Raw genomic sequence first — 20,141 nt, forward strand, 5'->3', positions numbered from 1 at the left:
AAAGAATTCAGACTTTTTTCCTCTTTGCTGTATATTGCTATTTGTTTGTTCCTGATGCTAAACCTCCAGTCCATTTTCTTTGCCTGATCACTTCTAACTTTGTAATGTATAATATTTTTAAAGGTAGTTCTGTGCACTCTGCATTTTACTGTTTTATTATGCTGATTTATTTTCTTTGTATGCTTGCAAAAGATTCATGAGGAAAAGTGTCCCTTTAAAACCAATGAACTATATGTAGCAGATATATGTTGACACTCCTTTATTCTAAACAGTCTACATTGTTTTGTCACGAGGGTACTCTAATGTTGTAGGTTATGTCAATAAGCAAGGCAATTATGCTGAAATACTGAAGGCATCTCTTGCTTTACCCATAAAGTATACATCATGGGAGAACTCTTACTTTTACTGGAAAATGTTGGATGTCACAGAAATGCAAATGATGCTAGAAAACAAACTCCGCAATAACAAGACAAAGTTGTTACAACAATGTATCATGTCATTCTATAGGAGATTGTATAGCATTCTGCTCTGGTGACATGCTTTCATCTCACTGTTGTCCTTGTAGGTTTGATCATGGTTTTTCTGTTTATTTGTCAGTCAACCTTATTGTCCTCCTTTTTGTTATCTACATTATGCCTCCCATTGCTTCCTTTATTCTGAAACTTCATATTGTGGGTCTTCACTTTTGTAAACCATTTAATGTAAAAAGTGATTGTGAATTTTGCTTGTTCATATTAATTAGGTATCTCTTTAATCATATTTTGTGCTAACTTGCTAAATATTGGTAGTTATTTCCACCAATAACATTTTTGCGAAGCTTTGAATGTAATAATCATTCTGATCAGTGTCATAAAGAAAAGGTTTTATAAGTGTCTGTAAAAGATGTATATAGTATGAGTAGCATTAATTTAAATTAAACCCACACTTAAATATTTCGGTTATATTAAATTAGCTTGTCCTTTGAAACAAATAGTAAGTAAAAGGAGGTTTGGCATAAAAAAATGAATGTAAGTTTAGCTCGGTGCTCAGTTTTATTTTTCCTCTTTTGCCAAAATCCTAGATAATCATGTTAAAACTGACACTTTTAATAGAATTAAATGCAGTAGGGTGAGGAGCTGGTACGTAAAGGAAGCTACAATAAAAACTTAAAACCTGTCCATGAGAAAATGTTATCTGTTCTAAGCAGAAAGGTAATTATAAGGGTACTTAGCTAACTGCCTTGAAATAGCCAGCTTTTCCACGGTATGTGGTTTTCTTTTCTTTTCACTACAGATGGGACAAGTATGGATGTTTCAATCAGAAATTGCTGAAGATAGTTTCTCTTCTTTGTCCCAGAGCCAGACTCTGTGAACCTCATCACATAAATTCAGCTGATATATTCTAAATACTCTATGCCTAATATAGTCTCCTTGCATAGTGGGTGAGATTTTAGCTCCAATGCATGTAATGAATAGCAATAATAGCCAAATATGTAGGGAACATGATAATCGATCCATTTTTTGCTGTAACATAAGTTTAATATTTTATAGGAGTCAAGCGTTTTTAATAATTGCATATGGTGCTAAATTCTCAGTGAGTAGTACAACTGCAGCACCAGCAGCAAGTTTCCACTCACAGGAAATCAGACAATAAGTCTGTAAGGCTTAAATCGAAACTAGACGTATACCAGTAATTCAGGATATGTTGCTGGAATAATCCACAACGCTAGGGTGGCCACTGACATATCTCCAGCATATCAGACATTCCAGTCCTACTAGGAATGGCAGGGGAACACCCCTACCTGTGTGGCCCTGCCCTGACAGTGTGTGCAAGGTCACACCAGCAGGGTGGAGCGGTGTGCTCTTCTGAATTGTATCTACTGTGCATGATCCTGGATGAAACCACATCTGGCTTTCCATCAGGACTGGACAGGACAAACCAAACAAAAGCAGGACTGTCCAGCTTAAAACTGATTAGTGGCCTGCCTGTACAACATTACAATGCTTTGCATTTGGTCAGATGTGAACGCCGTACTGCAGTAGTGTACCAAGTAGATTTTATAAGCCCTGATTTAGCAAAGACTTATTCAAGTGCTTAACTTTATACACTGAACAGTACAAGTGAAGTCAATGGAACTAGTCGCAGTGCACAAGGTTAAGCCCACATGTGAGTCTTGGCAGGATCAGGGCTATAATTCACTTCTGTGACGTAGATTGTATAGCTAGATATGGCCTGATTTGCAGAAGTCACCCATACATCCCACAGAAGTCAATGGGAGCTACAGCTGCTCAGCATTTTTAAAAGTCTGGCTAATAGTGAATTTCTTCAAAGTTTATTCAACTATAACGTTGTGTGACCTTCCTTAATCTGAATGGTCACCTAACACAGTAGCCTCCTTCTTTTAGTTCAATCAGGTCAGGCTCAAAAGAATCTGTAGGGAAAATGATACCACATTAACTAGTGCTTCACTCACTCGTTGCACTTCCTTCGTCATTATGGAGAACTAATCCTTAATACTAATAAAAGTTTTAATGTTTGGCGTTTTTTAAATTTGTTTTCATTTTCATTAGAGTTAATATCCATGGGCAGCCTTGGTTGGCCAGCCAAGGTTTTTGGTACTAGCTGGCAATATACTCCAGTGACTTTGTTACAGTTCCAAAACTGTGCAATGATAAAGTAGCAATCTGGAGCAGTAGGAAGTACAAGTTCCTCTCTGTCCCCTCCCATCCTTTTGCCTGTGTTTTCTTATTAGATTATAAAGTCTTTGGGGGCAGGGACTATATCTTACAGTGTGTTTTTACAGCACTTAGTACAAGGGAGGCCCTGTCTGAGTTGAGGCCTCTGTATGCTACTGTAATATACATAGTAATAAATTACTGAAAAGTATCCAAAACAAATTTCAAAGACCTTGAAAATCAAGGTTGTTATTGTTAGTCCCATTAACTTAATTGTCATGCTCCCTGAATTGGTTCTTTAGGATCGACTGTAGACTGGACATGTGGCCTGTATTTGCTATTTTTTGGACCAGCTTGACTGTCTTTAGGATCAATTGAACAAGTGACTTGATTACATAAGTGACTAGCACTTCCTTCACCACCAGATAAAAGACGGTCCACAGTTCATCCAATACTCAAAGCTGGTTTCTGGCTTCATCATTCCCTTAACTCTCACCATGATAAATTTGATTTTTTTCTTACTTAGAACAAAATCTTAAAACACAGACTTGTTGGGTTTTTTTTTAATTTTCAAGTTTTAAGGTAGTTAAATAATAATCAACAGTATGCAATTGGTAGACGATACCAACTGTCTTGCCACTGGCCTTTTGGAGAAAAAAGTGGCTATTTATTGTATGTTTAGAAAAATTCTCTCTTGCTAGCTTTGAACTGAGTGAAACTTTTTATTTCAAAAAACAAAAAGTAGATCAAACAATTCTAATATGTATTTACAGTGTTTTGCTGTTGATCTTTCTTTTGCTTTTAATACAAGAATAAATATAAAATATCTTAAAATAAAACATTCAGAAGGATTAAAGTGGATACATAACTGCTGGGAAAGACAATTCAAAAATCCTTCAAATTACATTAGCAATATAGAGCAGTGGAAGGTGTGCCATTTGTGCAAATAACTTCATTTTCACAGTAATCCTTAACTATAAGCACTAGTTATATAAAATAAGTGTTGTGTATGTTTTGGCATTAGCATACATCATCTTTCATACTGTTTCCCTTGTTTTTCTTTTTTTTACTAAATTGAGGGCATCTGTCAGATTGAAAGCCATGGAAAACAGATGGTACTTTTTATCCAGACATTACTACAGATCCTTCGGGGGAGATTTTTAAAATTATTTAATGGGAATGAAATGTGTAGTTTCACCTTGGACTTTCCTTTTATAATGGAAGCTTATGGTGTAGTGTGAAATACCAAGAGAAATGAAAGCTATTAGAAAGCTTTGCATCTTTTTTGAAAGTGTCAAAGCATTAATAGTAGAGAAACAGTATGAGCACTTCTCAAAAAGCTTGATTATGCAATGTGGGTGCATTCTCAGCAAACTGGATTAAAAAAGTAAATAAGTATTAATTTACTTTCACTACTTGCACTTTTAATCTGCAGTGTGTTGACCATGCAAGAGCAATTAAGTTTAATAGGCTTGCTTATCCTTCTTGCAACTCAAGACCTTCAATTTCTAGAGATTGTTGTAGGCTACAAGAAAATCAAATACAGTGTTGCTCAAGTAGTTGTTGGACAGTTAAAGATCATATTTTGGTGATAAATCTTCATTTCATTACTTTCTTATCATAGGGACAACTGCAGTAATTTACCCTGATAATCAATAACGTGCTGAATATTAATAGAAAAGCTTTACAGATAGTGTTATTAAAAATTGAGAGTTCATTCTGTTCTTTAGTTTTCTCTCATCTGTAATTAAATGATTTTCCTAGGTTGCTATGTACTAGCTTAAGCTCAACACAATTTTGAGCATTTACCCTCTCTGGATCAAAATATCTTAAACTTTCCTTTTATAGGAATACTGAGATGTAAATGCTGTTCAATATTTTTGCCTAAACCATTTAAGGTTCCTGGAATGAAATGTGAAAGTATAGGAATTGACAGACTTAAGAGCATTTTTCCAGTATGAGTGGTTCACTGAATATGAAATAAAAACAGAAAATATTGCAATAAGATCAAAAGCACAAAGCCTGTGGAAAAATAACCATAGATAGTTGAAAGAATATAATGCCCATATAAACACATTGAGGAAATGTTAGGATAGGTATAATTTTAATAATAATGTTATTAGTGGAAATTAACAATAGAAGTTCATGGTCACAATCTAGCAAGCCCTGCATGGGTTCAGAAAGCCCCAAAGATAAAAGCTTAGTGTCTATCAGCTGCAAGAGAGCAAAACCAGGAATTCTGCACCTGCTCTGTGCCACAAGAAAGATCTCTATGGCAGGACTCCACCCTCATGGTGGAAAGAAAGGAAATGGGTGGGCAAGGGATATGGCCAGAGGCACTATGCACAGTGTGTGCTTCCTCTCCCCATCCATATCCTATTCTACCAGTGCACTGACTGTCTGACTTACTGGGACTCTGTATGCAGCTCTAAACAACAAACAGATGCAATACTCTTCCTCAGATATAGTTGTGTAAGTCCAGACATATATTTTGTCTCGAAAGGCATACTTATTTTGTATGCTTAGATAAATATTTCTTACCATGTTAGTAACATTTCCAAGGACATTCTTTTTCCACCTCACTTCCATGAACATAGTGAATATGAACTACATCTTTACATACTCGTAGAGATGCGTACTAATGATATGTTTTTCTTTTTCTGAATGTAGGCAAGGATATGCACAGCAAGAGGTAAGGCTACTCCCCACCTATATTATTAAAACAGTGTGATAACAGAGAATGTATAAATTCCTATTTACAGCACTTTTTTCTTCAGCTGTTTAAAACGCAGAGAATTGTCTTTTCAAATATTTTTGTTTGATTGAAATCTTAACAATAAATTGAAAAGTTGCATTAATATAAATTAATTTTCTTAAAAGGCTGAAGATTGCTGGGGAAAGCTGGGTCAAACCCATTAATGTCAGGGCCTGCAACAGCAGTGTATCCAGCTCCCTATGCGCTGTACCCCCTTTGGCATCTGCAGAATTGCTACCTTGCTATGATTTGCTCCTTCTGCAGGGCTGCATTCATGTGTCTCCTCTGATGGGGTGAATATAGCAAGTAGTAGGACTTTGTTTTTTCAATAAAGGCTTTATTTTGCCAAATAAACTCACGAGTAGCACCTTACTATACAAATAATCCCACTGAATTCAGTGGGACTCCTTGCCGAGTAAGATGCTACCATCCTTCCTCAAGAAGAGTAGTATCTGCCCCTAAATTACAATGCAATATGTGACGTGCCTTGTAAATTACAACACTCAAAGTAAGTTATAAATAAGGCCTGTCATTTTCAGTTATTTGTTTCATTTATTTCCTGGGATTTATTTAAAAAAATGAAAAGGGAAAAATCAGTAATAACTGAAAATAAAGGGCAATGGACAGGGAGCAGGGGTGCTCAGTACTCACAGTAGCTGGGGCAGCTTTCTGCAGCAGTAAGGAGGATCTCAGCTGCCAGGACCCAGCTCTCTGTGGTCTTGCTCCCACATTGCTCTGAGGAGGTAAACGGGGACACGCTGAAGGGCTGGAGTCAGGAGGAAAGTGGAAGGCTACAACCTGTGAGTACTACCCCCGCCCCAGGCATGCCGCACTTCTGACCCTGGCTCTTGTGTGTGGCACCATCTGCTTCCTCTGAAAAAAATTCCTGGATCCCAAAAAGATGAAAATCAGCAAAACGTGAATACTGGTGTTTTCAAAAATCCAGCAATTTTTTTTTGGGGGGGGGGGGGGCGGGATATCAGTAAATACTGATAAGAAGACAGCAACCACAGAGGAAAATAAAGAGGAAGTGATGATCTTGTGATTAAAACACAGGACTGAAAATCAAGATACCTGAGCTTTCTTATTAGTTCTAGCATAGACTTCCTGTGTAACCATGAGAGAGCCTGTGGAAGCCATGTTGGGAGAGGAGTACCGAGTAGTAATGTATAAACCCCTGTACAAAGGCCAGAGGCCACTGCAGGAATCTCAAGATGCCCACAGATTTGCCTTCCACCTACTCTGAAGTTTTTTAACTTGCACAGTGAATTATCTGGCCTTTGGAAATATGTTTAAGATTCACAAATAATTCAGAATATAATTATCACATGACTGGGAATTAGACTGTACATTAGACAAAAGAAATAACAGACTGTAAATTGATTTTACTGCAATATGTACTTACATGGTGCTCTATATACAATGTAACTAAAAAAGTATTCAATGAGTATTGAAGTATTTTGGCCATTCTGAAATTAAAAATACAGATAGAACGATGTTCGGAGGCTCTCCTTCAAACCTTTCAGTTTCAACATAAATTACTTCTCTACTAACTTGCACTGTCTGATTAATCTTTCTATTTCTAATTATCTTTGTCAGCAACAGCAATTGCTGAGACCCTCTCTTCTCAGACCAGAGGTACTGTTTTTCCTCGTCTTACTATTCTGTAACTTTCAAAGCTGCCTTTACAGTATTTTCTGATCTAAATTTCTATTTTCTAGGTAAATTTTTCTTCACCATTGAAGAAAACGTTTATTTTGTAGAAGAAAAAAAACCCTGAATTTTTTTTAACCCATTTATTTAGTTTGATTAAAAATAAGATTTTCTGCCTCAGCACTATCCTCCCACTTCTTTCAGTCATTACTGTTGACTTCAGCAACACCAACTGCAAAGTTTACTAGCTTTCTTTTCACATTAATAAACAGAATAATGTCATTGCTATCATATTTTTATCTAGTTTCTCTGGTGCCAGTCAGTTGGTCATTATTACTCCTACAGATGAGGTGAGCAAAAATAATGCCTTCCCAAAAATAATAAGAGTGTGGTGTAGGATCTGGATTATATCCTTGATGCTTTAAATTGAAATCACATAGACATGATATTGCTTCCAGTGTAATCAGCAGAACAACTCCCATTAACTTCAGTAGGAGCAGGAGCAGGTCCTTTGGTTAGATCCTTGGTCCTGATAAATGTGCTTTGCACTGTGCTAGTAAAGTAAAGCTGCCTTAAAGCTGGCCAGTATGGCCAGCTGAAGATTCCTCTGGCATATGGGAACCACTGGTGGAGTAAAGCTAATATAGTTGACAGAGGTGCTAGGACATAGGTGCTTGGGGAAGGAGCGGGGATGGCATGCCATGGAATTCCAACAATCCCTGGCAATCATAGCAACTCCCAGGAGCCACTGAAAAGGAAAAAGGAATCTAGAACAGCTCTGAGGGGGTCTGGACTTTATGTGGGGCTGGACTTGCCCCCAGGATCCCTGGTGATCAGGGGAGTACAAAGGTAGCAGACAGCCACCTTCCTCCTCCTCATTCCAGTCCAAGTTCTGATGCCTTTGTTTTCAGAAAGACTCTCTTGTCTACCTTGCAAGACAATAATCTTCTCAGTAGCATCCCAAGGACTGTGAAGATTTTTAAAAGGTTCAATGGTATTTTTGTATGATCTAAACAAAATCATTCCTTCTGATTCAGTACTGCCAATAATAATTGTTAGCAAATCGTGCAGACTGTATCAACAGGAGACGTGTTCTGAAGTAGAGCCTGACAAATTCTGTAAATAAAATTGTCTTCATCTTAGGCTAGGAGTGCTTCTTTAAGAGTTCTATGGAAAGATATGGGGCAGGAAGGCAAGAAATGAAAATTCTTGAGAAAAGTGGCAGTATATTTTTGATGAGTGATTTATGCTGAATAAAGCTATTGTAAAGTATAACTGAAAAAGATGTTTTCCCCCGCAGAAGGATGTGCAACTTTTACACACTAGAGCCTTTGCTAACTGTGAATATTCTAAGGATGTATCATTAAAATAAAGCATTTATTGCACCTGTTGGCCTCAGATTACTGAGGTGCCGACTGTAGTTTCTGACAGTTTTTCTCATCACCACAGAAGCCTTTTGCATTATGATTTCACCATCATCCCAGCTCGGGCATGAGAAAAAAATAACATGGCCACCTGAGAATGTATTATTGAAATGACAAGTGGTAGTGATAAAAGGCACTCACTGTAGTTCTCGTCTTTTTTTTTTCTTGCTTGTACACAATTTGTAATACTCTTTTCTGCATTCCTTATCACCTTCACTATGTGTTTAAGTATTTCCATTCAATCAGTTTTCTCTTTTGGTTTACAGGAGTTGTCTGTGGAATCCGGAATTGATCCAGGCCAAGAATACTATGGGCAAGATTACTACAGTTATGAACATGGGTATGTTTTCAGTTTTCCTATGTAACTTTGCAAATACAGCTTTTCATGCTTAGCATTTTTATTATTTCAGCATTCAGTTTAGAAAATTTCATTTTCTTCAGGATTCTAGAAAAAACTGAGGATTACATTTATCCTCTACCTGCAAGAATTTACACACCATTGAGACATATAGCCTAACCACTTTTCTGCTCCCTATAATAGGTCCTCCCTGAACCCACCATTGGGAAGGTTGAAAAAAACCCATGCTACCTAGGCCAATCTGGTGGTGAGGTCAAAATTCCTTCCCAGGCCCACTAAAAAGGAATGACTAGCACAATGCCCTCTGCAGGTCCTAACCCAACCGGATAGTAGCACCTCGAGGGGAGGGAGGGTGGGTGCTACTGCATGGAGAAAGAGCATCCAGAACCTTTCGCCCTCACATTCCCAGAAGGTGAGTCAGCACTGCAAAGCTGACCATCACCCACCTTTTTTGCAGCAGTTTGCGACCTCCTTCTACCCTGCCCCCCACCATAAAGCACTAGTTCCTTCCTCCAGCAAGCTTGGACAACGTTCCTTTCCCCCCGCCCTATCCCCCCTGCTTCAGGTGCGGTGCGGTCACTCTCCCAATAAAAACAGGAAACAGAAGTGGGTACCTGGAAGGAGGTACCCAAATCTGGGAACCTTCTGATTAATCCAGGATACCTAATAGCTTTGGCCTGATCCAAAATCTTTTGAAATCTATGAGAGTCTTTCTGTTGATTTCAGTGGGTTTTAAATTATAGTCTTAATATCAACAATTTCTCATATGTAGAAAAATCAAGAGAACAGGGAAACTCTTTCACTTTAGGGTGAGTGTGTGTCTGAGAGAGAGAGAGAGAGAATACAGATAAACATAGACACACACATACATAAACACACAGAATATCTGAAGCCAAAGGTTTCTTTTCCAGGTATGAATTGCCTCAATATGGGAGTCGACGCCGATTGTTATCTCCAACTGGAATGTATGATGAGTATGGTGAAGTGGTTGTGGAAAATGATGGCAGCTATTATTACAGTCCACATGGATCAACAACTGAAGGAGAAGTAAGTGTAATATACTCAGTTGATTTCATTTTGTAATAAGGGAGTGTCTTTTAATCTTTCCAGGTTTTCTTTGCATAATTAATTAGTGCATTATTTTGTGCACACACTAGCTAAGCAACTTTGGGCTCTTTTTCAGTCATTGCATTAGGGATCCAATAAAACCTGGTTGAGATTTTCAGTTGTGGTGATTGGTGATATATCAAGAAGAAAGTTGCTTTTCCAAATAGAAAGAAGGTTTTAAGATCATGGTTTTCATGTCATCATCTCCTTTCCTTTTTTAAGAATGACAAAGCTGCTTCTAATTTAAATAGAGCTATTTTCCATTAAATCATGAATTTCTTGTACAGTAAGAAAAATATATAACCTCATATATGATTATATTCCTAAACAATGGTTTATTATATTACTTATATCTGCACTAGTTATACTGAATATAACGGGCTATAATTGATTATCTGCAGATGAACACGACAGTTACTACAATAATTTATCATAATGCTTGGCAATGAGGTGTAAGGAAAATAAGTGAAAATGCCCAGTGAATGCTAGAAAAAAATTCATATGAAGTTATATATTTAAATTTAATGTTCAGAAATAGCAGGCCATAGATAGAAAAGAAGCTGTAATGTTTGAGTCAGTCTTTTGTACCACAACTGAGTAAAATCACTGTGAACTAATTGCCCATTCTAGAAGTTAAACCTTTTCTTTCAGTCCCAGAAACTTTGGCAAAAAAACCTATATGATAACAGGTAAGCCGGTTTTGATTCCAGGAAAAATGTTGCATGGTAATATTAACTCTTCATTCCTTCCCGCTGAACTATTTTTGGATAGCAAGTTTTCTTTCACATTGTAATTAAGTTCCGTTTTCATAATTGCAGGGGATGAGTCGAGGCAAAGGTCTAAGCCAGAGAGCAGGGCATCAAATAGAAGGTAGAGCTTTAGGTGGTGGGATGGATCTAAGAGATGGTTCTGGAAGAGAACATAGGACCAGCCAGGGGAGAAGGAAACTAAAAGCAGTGATGCAGTTGAGTCGAATATCCGTAATAGCCCACAAACGAGAAGGAACAACTGAGTCTGCTCATTCTCCATGGAAGAAAGCAAAGATATTTCCAATGGTTCTGCAGAAAGTAAAAGGCAGTAGCAAAGATTCCAATTATGCCAAGCTGATGTCAGCTCGTCCAGTGGACAGTGAAGACAGCATGATTATCAAAGGAAGTTATTTCCAGAAATCAGCAGATGACAGACCTTCAACAACCAGAAAACTAAGTCATGTGCTAAAACACATTAGTGTTTCCAAAAAATTTCAAAAGCATAGCAAATCTCAGAGCTCTGTTAGCAAAAGTTCAGTATCTGCAAGTGAAAAAGGAGGGGAAGACGCTGAAACTCAGAGGGTGAGTGAATCTGAAAGAGATGAAACAAAATCAGGAATTTCAATTAATATCACAGCAGAAAGTGAGCCAGAGGATAGTAATGTTTCTGATGACTATGATAAGAAGAAAAAAAGAAAATCTGCTGCTTCAGATGATGATGAATCATCAGCAAGGAGTAGTATCTCTGCCTCTCAGGCAGATGATAAAGACTATTTGAAAGTGACACTGGACCAAGATGAAACCAATGAAAGTACTGTGGATTCTGATGAAGAGAAGGAGGAAGGTTTACAGGATTCAGAAGATGATCATTCTATATCCAAATCAGATAATGAACAGGATGAATCAGAAGATAACATATCTGAGCACTCTGAAGAGGAAGAAGATGAGGAAGAGTCAAAAAGTGTCCTTTCTCAAGTCTCTCGTTCTCAGAATAAACTCTCTGACAGTGATGCAGATGACTTCCAGTCAACGGTATCCCCAAATCAGAGTTCCGATAGCAGATCTGAGTATAGTGATTACAATAGCGGAAGAGTTAGTGAAAGAACTAGTATGTCAAGTAAGGGAAGTAAATCTAGAGGAGGAACGAGGGATTCCAGTCACACGTCAGAAGTGATGAATTCTGACAGTGAAGTTAGCTCTAAGGGATCAGTCAGTGAAAGAAACAAAAGTTCTGGAAAGAGTTCTGGATCCAGCTACAAGAACAAAATGTCCACAGTTGGCAGTGAAATAGAAGACACAATAGAGGAGATATCAGAGGAAGATGAAAAATCAGATTTGGAGCAAGATGACACAAGCCCTGATGAGGCAGGTGACAATATAAGTGATAGGACTATGTCTGAAACATCTTCCATCAGTCAAAAAACTACTTCCAGTAAACAGAGCAAAATAAGAAAATCAGATATTAGTGCTGGAGGTAGCATGGCTGAAAGCACAGAAGAGGTTGATACAGATGCTAAGGATATGGAAGAAACTATCAGTAGGTGTGAATCAAAAAGCCTTGAAAGTGAAAATAGTGTTACTTTCAAAGGCAACAGAGGGAGAAAGAGATCAGTGAGTGCCACTTTTTCTAGTAAAACGGATGCTTCCCAAGAATCAGATTTTCAAAGTTCTGATTCCAGTATGAAAACACAGAATCTAAGAAAAAAGATTTCCTCAAAACACAGCGAACTTCAGTCAGATGAGACTCCTGATACTGCTGCATCAGAGTCAGAGACTGCTGCTGACTCCACATCCTTTTAAAAAGAGAGAACAGTAGGTGTACATTTTTCAGTAAGGAATGGTCTTGTTTGCTGTGCCCTCTGCATGGTCTTTCGTGAACACTACCGATCTGATTAAAACATTAGAAACAAAATGACAAAATATCATCCTCTCTACCTACTTCAATTACACTGATGTCCATCTTGTTAAGATTAGTAATACAGAAAGCTATGCAGATATCATTTCTCAAGTGAAAATACTCAGATGTAATTCTAAGTGTGTATACATTGATAGAATTTTAATCCAAAACAGGAAGGGATGCACTTTTTCCCCCTCTGTAAATTTTAACCCTATAATAAAAAGGAATTTTATTAGTAGTCCTTTAATTTACCCTTTTTGCACTGTGCAAGTCATGGTGCAAAATATTATTGCATATTACCTTTGCAGGAATGGCTATCTTGTCACAAACTTCTGCATATAGTAGGCAATTCATCTTGTAATATAATTTATATTTTATTTATGGCATTCAGGCAGCTGCCACAATGAGGAATAGGAATTATCATAGTGATAATCAACATTTAGCACTCATATAGCACTTCACTATATGTTCATTCTGTACAAACGTTTACTAATCTTCATAATAATCCCTTGAATGTAGATATTATCATCTCTATTTTACAGATGGGGAAACTGAGTCAGGGGAAAAGAGGCTTACTCTCTGCAGTCTTGGGCGTCAGTGGCAGTCAGGACTAGAATTCCTAACCTCTGTGCTCATTCCTGTAAATCCTAGATCATCCTGTGTCTAAACATGGCAAAACTTTGGGGTTTAGAGGGTATCAAATAATTCAGGCAGCACATTTGAAAATGGAATCAGATAAACAAGATGTAGAAATTCACAAAAAAAGTTGTATTATTTTCCCCAAAAGTTACCTGTAAAATGGACATTTTTAATGTGCACATATATGACAGTTGCACTCACAGGTTTCAGTTACTAACTGCATTGTACTACTAACTGCATCTTTAATCATTGTAACAATATGGGTGATGTGAAATACTACTTGAGCAATTTCTACAGAGACCAACTTTTTTTTTTTTTTGGCTAATGGCTGTATTTTGTCAACATCGACATTTTGTATTGCAGGTAATGCAAGAAAAGTCCAGTTTACCTCAGTTTACCTTTTTGACTTGCTCTCTAAAATTCAATGACCTGGAGTATCTGATGCTGTTCAGAAGAGAAATTATAGTTTTAGAGCTTTACAATTTCAGTTCCATTCAGATTTGGCACGATTGTGAAGAAAGGACTCCAGTTTAAAAGCTCAAGTTGCATTTGTTTTCATACACAAAATTACTGCTGCATGATGCTGTGCCCCACAGAGCTCAAACTCATGCAGCCAACACACTGAATGTTAAAAATGTGTATACACACCCAATCTGTAGGCCCGTTCTTTGATCTTATTGTACTAAAGGCTGCACAGCTCTTTCTCAAACAGTGGATTATGCAGGAGGTTAATTTCATTATAAAAAAGTTCACAATCAGTTCCCACCTAAATTAATGTTAGTTTATAGAACCAAATATGAATCACCTCTCTTGATTCAGTATCTGGATTGTTAGCTACAAAGCTAGTAGGCTGACAAATCTAACAGCAGCTGGAAGTCTCACAAAGGCTACAATTCTGTTACTATAGTACAGACTAGGGCCTGAGCAGGTTTCAGGAGGCCACCAACCAGGGCCAGCATAAGACTTGCTGAGGCCCAGGGCAGAAAGCCGAAGCCCCATCGCATGAGGCTGAAGCCCCAGGGCCCTGAGCCCCACCATCAAGGGCTGAAGCCAAAGCCTAAACAACTTAGCTTTGTGGGTCCCTGGGGTCTACCCACTAAAGTGTGCCCTAGCTTTTATATGTAGAAAAACAGTTGTTGTGGCACAAGTGGGCCATGGAGTTTTTATAGCATGTTGGGGGGGGTGAGGGGCTCAGAAAACTCATGCCATAGTAGAAGGAGGAAAAGGTTTGATTTTTTTAGTATACTTAAAGTTGCTATTAAGTTAAACAATTCTCTTTTGTCAAACTTTTTCTTGGCATCTGTGGTAATGGATACTTCATTCGCATGAATGGGAAATTAAGTCAGACTTGTGTTTACTAGCTGTGTGAGACAAACATATTTCTTGCCGGTAGCTGTTATATTTGGCAATATGGAGATTGCCATTGACTGAATTTTGAGCCGGCAACGGCCCATTCCTTCAAATAGCGGATATATCTGGGCATGCTTGTGCTAAAGAGCTACTGTTCTGCGACATTTTTTTATTTATAGGGTGAAATCCTGACTCCACTGAAGTCAATGGGAATTTATCCTTGATTTCAATGGAGTCAGTATTGTACCCCTATTTTTTCCATTCTTCTGTGATATGCCATGTCCGACACGTGCAGGCCTCTGTGAGTGGTGAAAAAATGTGAGGAAAGCTAGGATCTGCATTATTAAACATCTCCTTAAGAATATGTGACTCCCACAAACCATTGACTCAAGTCTTAATGACTCCCCTGCAGTTGTTGCAAGCTCATTGTCTTTACATATGTCCTTTTTTGCAATTTTTTTTTTGTGAAGATGAATTTGAAAATGTTTTCTTTGTACCATCACTCCAGTGTGCCATGGCACTGTGGAACCAGTAGCAAAAGGTATGGAGACTAGTATCCTTGTAGTCAACAAAATATGCCCCAGAGCATGAGCGGACTGTGCTATGACAATTATCTCATATCTATGAAACAAATTGCCGTACACTATGTTCCAATAGAAGCTGTATCTCTATTGTTCACTACTGTGTAAGCTGCACAGTTACCATTAAAACTGACACTGTTGCCATTGACTGTAAAAGGAGGAAGCTTGTGTCCCTATATTTGTAATCTGCAATGCATATAGAATCAGTTATCCCTTTCCTCTTACTCTGTTCTTGGTTCCCAAGTCGTAGCTGCATATATATTGTAGATCTTTTCCTGAAACGAGTCAATTTTTCCATTGACCAAAAGATACATACCAGTATGAAAAAAAAAGATACGTATACGTAAGGAGCCCTGTAAGTAATTTGTGCAAAGTTTAGTTTTTCAAAAGCATGTTAAGTACCATCTATTTGTACGCTGCATGATTTGCTGTTTTTTAAAAATCTCCTTTCCTCTGGAGTGTGTGTGTGTGTTGTAGAAGTCAGCCCCAAGTATACTGTATCCGAACACTAGAACTCTGTGAATAAACATGGAGCTTTCACTATTTGTTCAAGAGCGATAATAGCTGGGTTTATTTTATATTAAGGAAGCAGCTTTCTAATGAGATTCATGGTATAAATTAAAATAATGTGAGCAGGTTGTATGTAAACCACAATCAAAACAAAATTACAACTCTGAAATTCAGCTTGTGTGATCACTATGGAAAATATTGCAGGTAGTGTAAAATCTGCAGGGCGGATGCACCACTGTGTACTTCATTTTTTCAGCAGTGTAATTCTGTTGATCTTAGTGGAGTTACTCCAGTTTTGTACCAGTGTAATGGACTGGTCCATCAGGTCCTATATAAAGGAATAAGGTGTTATTCTTTTCTAATCAGTATGAACAACACTTTACCTTTGCCTGAGAAATTAAGACAATTTTGTTCCTGAAATGCCACTGTCATTGTTACTTTATTGTAAAATAGAAATGACAAATGCTATCTCTGAGCTGACATTACAGTGTAGTAGTCAGTATATTTACATGCTCGAAGAAAACTTCCAGTGATTTTCAGAGTATTTACCACTTAGCACTAGCAGTTACCAAGAACAACCATTTCTGCAGAGTTTTACATGAATAAATTCCAATTTCTATTATAAAGTGGTATGATCATGTTGTGGTTTATATTCCTATCTATTGTTACTTTGTGGAAATATGATTTTGGTTTACCTATAACATGATTTACATAACACATTTGTCAAGCAAGTTTCTGGAAGGGAAACTCTCCATTGTCCAGCCATATCAGAAGAAGGACAGGAGACACTGGATGTGGTTTAATTAGGCCGCAACTTTATTATTAACTGTCTGAGAGTACCCGGCAGACAAAAGTGTAAAATGCAGGTAAATCCATGATCATTGCAATATTTATTTGGAGGGGCTTCTGTCAACCCTCCCACTTTTTCCATTCTGGTCCCCAGCCAACCCGCAGCTAGGACCTCAGTATCTACCCCCACCCCCTTGAATGACAATTAAGGTGGGCTATAAAGGGGGCTCTCTGCTGTGCCAGTCATGGGCGCCCTGAATCCGTCCTCATTTCCATTCCTTTAACAAACACCTCCTTTAAATCCTTTACCAATCCATTTATCTGACTACCGTATCCCTTTTATCCCTTTCCTAAGGGGTATCCACCCCATACTTACATAATAAGTTGCAACATCATAGCCTACCTTTAGTTTCATGCTCACCCCAACTATATGCCCCCAAACCCATTGTGAGTATGGTTTAAAAAAAATCCACTCTGCCTTGGCCAATCTGGCAGTGAGGGAATAATTCCTTCCCAGCCCTCCGGAGAAAGGAGCAGCTAGCACACTGCCCACAGTGGATCCTGACCAAACCTGGTATTTTGCCAATTCCAAGGGTGGGTGCTGCTCGTTTGGTCTGGGCTTTTCCTGCCCAGCTTATCCCTATATACTCTCTCCTCCCTTCCAGTCAGGTCACCTTGAGGGATGAATCTGTGTCCCCAGACTGCCCCACCATGGTTCTCTACCTCTTAAAGAGGTATACGCCTTTTCCTACCAAGCCAGATAACACCTTCCCCCTTTCACTTCCCCGCCCCACACACACAAACCCCTCCTGCTTAAGGTGCGGTGCAGTCAAGCCACGAAGTCTCCCAAGAATCACTTGATTTTCATGGGCACACAGACTGTCTGATGACAGCTGGATGTGAATTTAGCAAAAACATCATAATGGTTTTCTAATTCTGGAAAACTCTCTCAGAAATATGTCAGACTTTTCTACCTTTACCTGATATCTAGCTGAAATTTTGTTGAACAGCAGGTATGCAGATTTCTCAGTACTTTTACATCTATTGAGTAGGGGAAATTGTTTAATGTTGCAGCATTTGGCAATAATAGGCACAGTTAAATGGAAATGATCAATGTACAAATTAAAATTAAAAGTTATAAAATAACTTAATAAAATATGTTAGGTATTTGTCTGAAACACTAGCTAGAATATAAAACCTGAAAAAAATGTAATAAATTATGCTGAGATTTAATAAACTCTCTTTTGTTGTCAAACAGTGGGCCAGAAAGAAAAGGATCAAGTTAGTAGTTGATCCAGAATATGAGACCAGCTCAACTGGAGAAGACAGTGCTCCAGAATGCCAGAGGAATCGTCTTAACAACCCCAATATTCAAAACAATGTAAATGGCAACATCTATATTGCACATAATGGGTCAGTTGTGAGAACCCGTCGCATTTGTCTCTCCAATAATTTAAAAGTCACATCCCCTGTTAGATTGGGGAAACACTTCAAGAAATTGGACAAGCTAGCAGTGACACATGAGGAGAATGTCCCATTGAACACATTGTCAAAAGGGGCATCTTCTAGTGACAAACTGAACACAAAACCATCTAGTGTCTCCTTTGCCTCCACTGCTAGAGGGGCTGACAACATAGCAACAAAGTCTGGGGGCAACAAAATGAAAAGCACAGAAGAGCAAGAGTCTGTTGTTGATAATGAGGATGTCAGAGAGCCCTTGGAATCACACAGCGATCACACACACTCAGATGAAGAGGAGCTCTGGATGGGCCCTTGGAATAACCTTCACATACCAATGACAAAACTGTGACTTTTTTTAATTTTAATTTTTACTTCAGTTTATAATAAACTATGCTTTCTAATGTCACTGAGGAAAATGTATGGAATTTGTATCATGCACATAAATTGTATACTTTGAATGACATGCTTTAAAGTTAAGAGAGACTTTGCGCTCACATTTGTATCAATTAATTGTTCTCCCAGCAACACTTTTGACAGGCTCTCAGTTCACTAAACAATACTCAGTTAAAAAATACCTTTTTTTGTTGGATCTTGATTTATTGTTTAATAAACAGTGAATTACTAAATGCACAAAAAATTTTGTCGACTTTTCAAAAAGTTCTATACTTGCCTAGCTTATTTCACTGTATAGTATGTGTGGTTAGACTGTTTAGATTTGAAAATTGCATTTTTATGATTGAGGGTTTGATCCGCATCTCACACTATAATAAATCAGAAATAAAACCATTGAAGTCAGTGGACCAGATCCTCACTTGATGTACATTGCCACAGCAATATTGAAGTCCATGGAGCTCTGCCAAGTTACACTACTTAAGGATCTAGCCCAATAGAATTATGAAGCCATAAAGCAGATGTGAGACTAAAATCAGGTCTACTGTATCTCTAAATATATTGGCTATATAACAGATCAACATTATTATATGGAAGGTTAATAGATTCCAATGCCAGAAGGGACATGTGATCATTTGGTCTGTCCTCCTGTATAACACAGGCCTAGAACATTCCCAAAATAATTCCTAGAGAATATCTTTTAGAAAAAACATCCAATCTTGAATTTAAAATTGTCAGTGATAGAGAATCCAGCATGACCCTTGGTAAATTGTTCCAGTTGTGATTTACTCTGACTTTTACTAATTTATGCCTTATTTCCAGTCTGAATTTGTCTAGCTTCAGCTTCCAAGCATTGGATTGTCATATATTTCTCTACTAGGTTGAAGAACCCACTATAAAATATTTATTTCCCATGTAGATATATACAGACTATAATCAAGTTACCCTTTAACCTTCTCTTTGTTAAATTAAATAGATTGAGATTTTTGCATCTATCACTATAAGGCATGTTTTCTAAGCGTTTAATCTTTCTCATGGCTCTTCTCTGAACCCTCTCCAATTTATAAACATCCTGCTTGAATTGTAAACACCAGAACTGGACATACTATGCCAGCAGCAGTTGCACCTATGCCAAATATGGAGGTGAAATAACCTGTCTCCTCCTACTTGAGATTTCCCTATTTATGCATCTCAGAATGGTGTGGAGAAAGTGATAAGGAAGCATTATTTACTCCTTCACATTTCACAAGAAACAGGGGTCACCCAATTAAATTAATAGGCATCAGGTTTATAACAAACTGAAGGAAGTACTTCATACACCATATAGTCAACGTGTGGAACTCATTGCCAGGGAATGTTGTGAAGGCCAAAACCATAACTGGGTTTAAAAAAAAGAATTAGATTGGTGTATGGAGGATAGGTCCATCAATGGCTGTTAGCCAAGATGGTCAGGGATGCAATCTCATGCTCTGGTGTCCCTAAGCCTCTGACTGCTAGATGCTGGGACTGCACAACAAGGGATGGATCACTCAGAAATTGCCCTGTTTTGTTCACTCCTTCTGACGCATCTAGCATTGGCAGCTATTGGAAGACAGGATACTGGACTAGCTGGTCCATTGGTCTGACCCAGTATGGCCATTATTACATGTGTATGTCAGCATTAGCTCTTTTGGCCACAGTGTCACACTAGGAGTTCATGTTCTGCTAATTATCGAGCATGACCCCCAAACTATTTTCAGAGTCACTGTTTCCCAGGATAGAGTCCCCCATCCTGTAAGTGTGGCCTATGTTCTTTGTTCTTAGATATATTCATTTACATTTAGC

The 20,141-nt window shown here is 38.0% G+C and overlaps 1 protein-coding gene across 5 annotated transcripts in view; it reads left to right on the forward strand.

Moving 5' to 3' along the window:
- Window positions 1–18,511, forward strand: part of PCDH15 (protocadherin related 15) — a 1,335,873-nt gene extending 1,317,362 nt beyond the window's left edge. For 4 of the 5 annotated variants that reach the window (XM_073353680.2, XM_073353679.2, XM_073353683.2 and 1 more), the window contains 5 exons: window positions 5,325–5,346; window positions 7,009–7,047; window positions 8,753–8,826; window positions 9,756–9,891; window positions 17,725–18,511. In XM_073353680.2, coding sequence (XP_073209781.1) covers window positions 5,325–5,346; window positions 7,009–7,047; window positions 8,753–8,826; window positions 9,756–9,891; window positions 17,725–18,276 — 823 coding nt within the window. In that variant the 3' untranslated portion in view covers window positions 18,277–18,511. Of the gene's footprint in view, window positions 1–5,324; window positions 5,347–7,008; window positions 7,048–8,752; window positions 8,827–9,755; window positions 9,892–10,769; window positions 12,379–12,722; window positions 12,725–17,724 lie in introns of all 5 variants that reach the window. The other variant, XM_073353690.2, reaches the window with a different exon arrangement.
- Window positions 18,512–20,141: the final 1,630 nt, after the last annotated feature.

This window comes from Lepidochelys kempii, chromosome 7, assembly GCF_965140285.1.
Source record: "Lepidochelys kempii isolate rLepKem1 chromosome 7, rLepKem1.hap1, whole genome shotgun sequence".
NCBI lineage: Eukaryota > Metazoa > Chordata > Testudines > Cheloniidae > Lepidochelys > Lepidochelys kempii.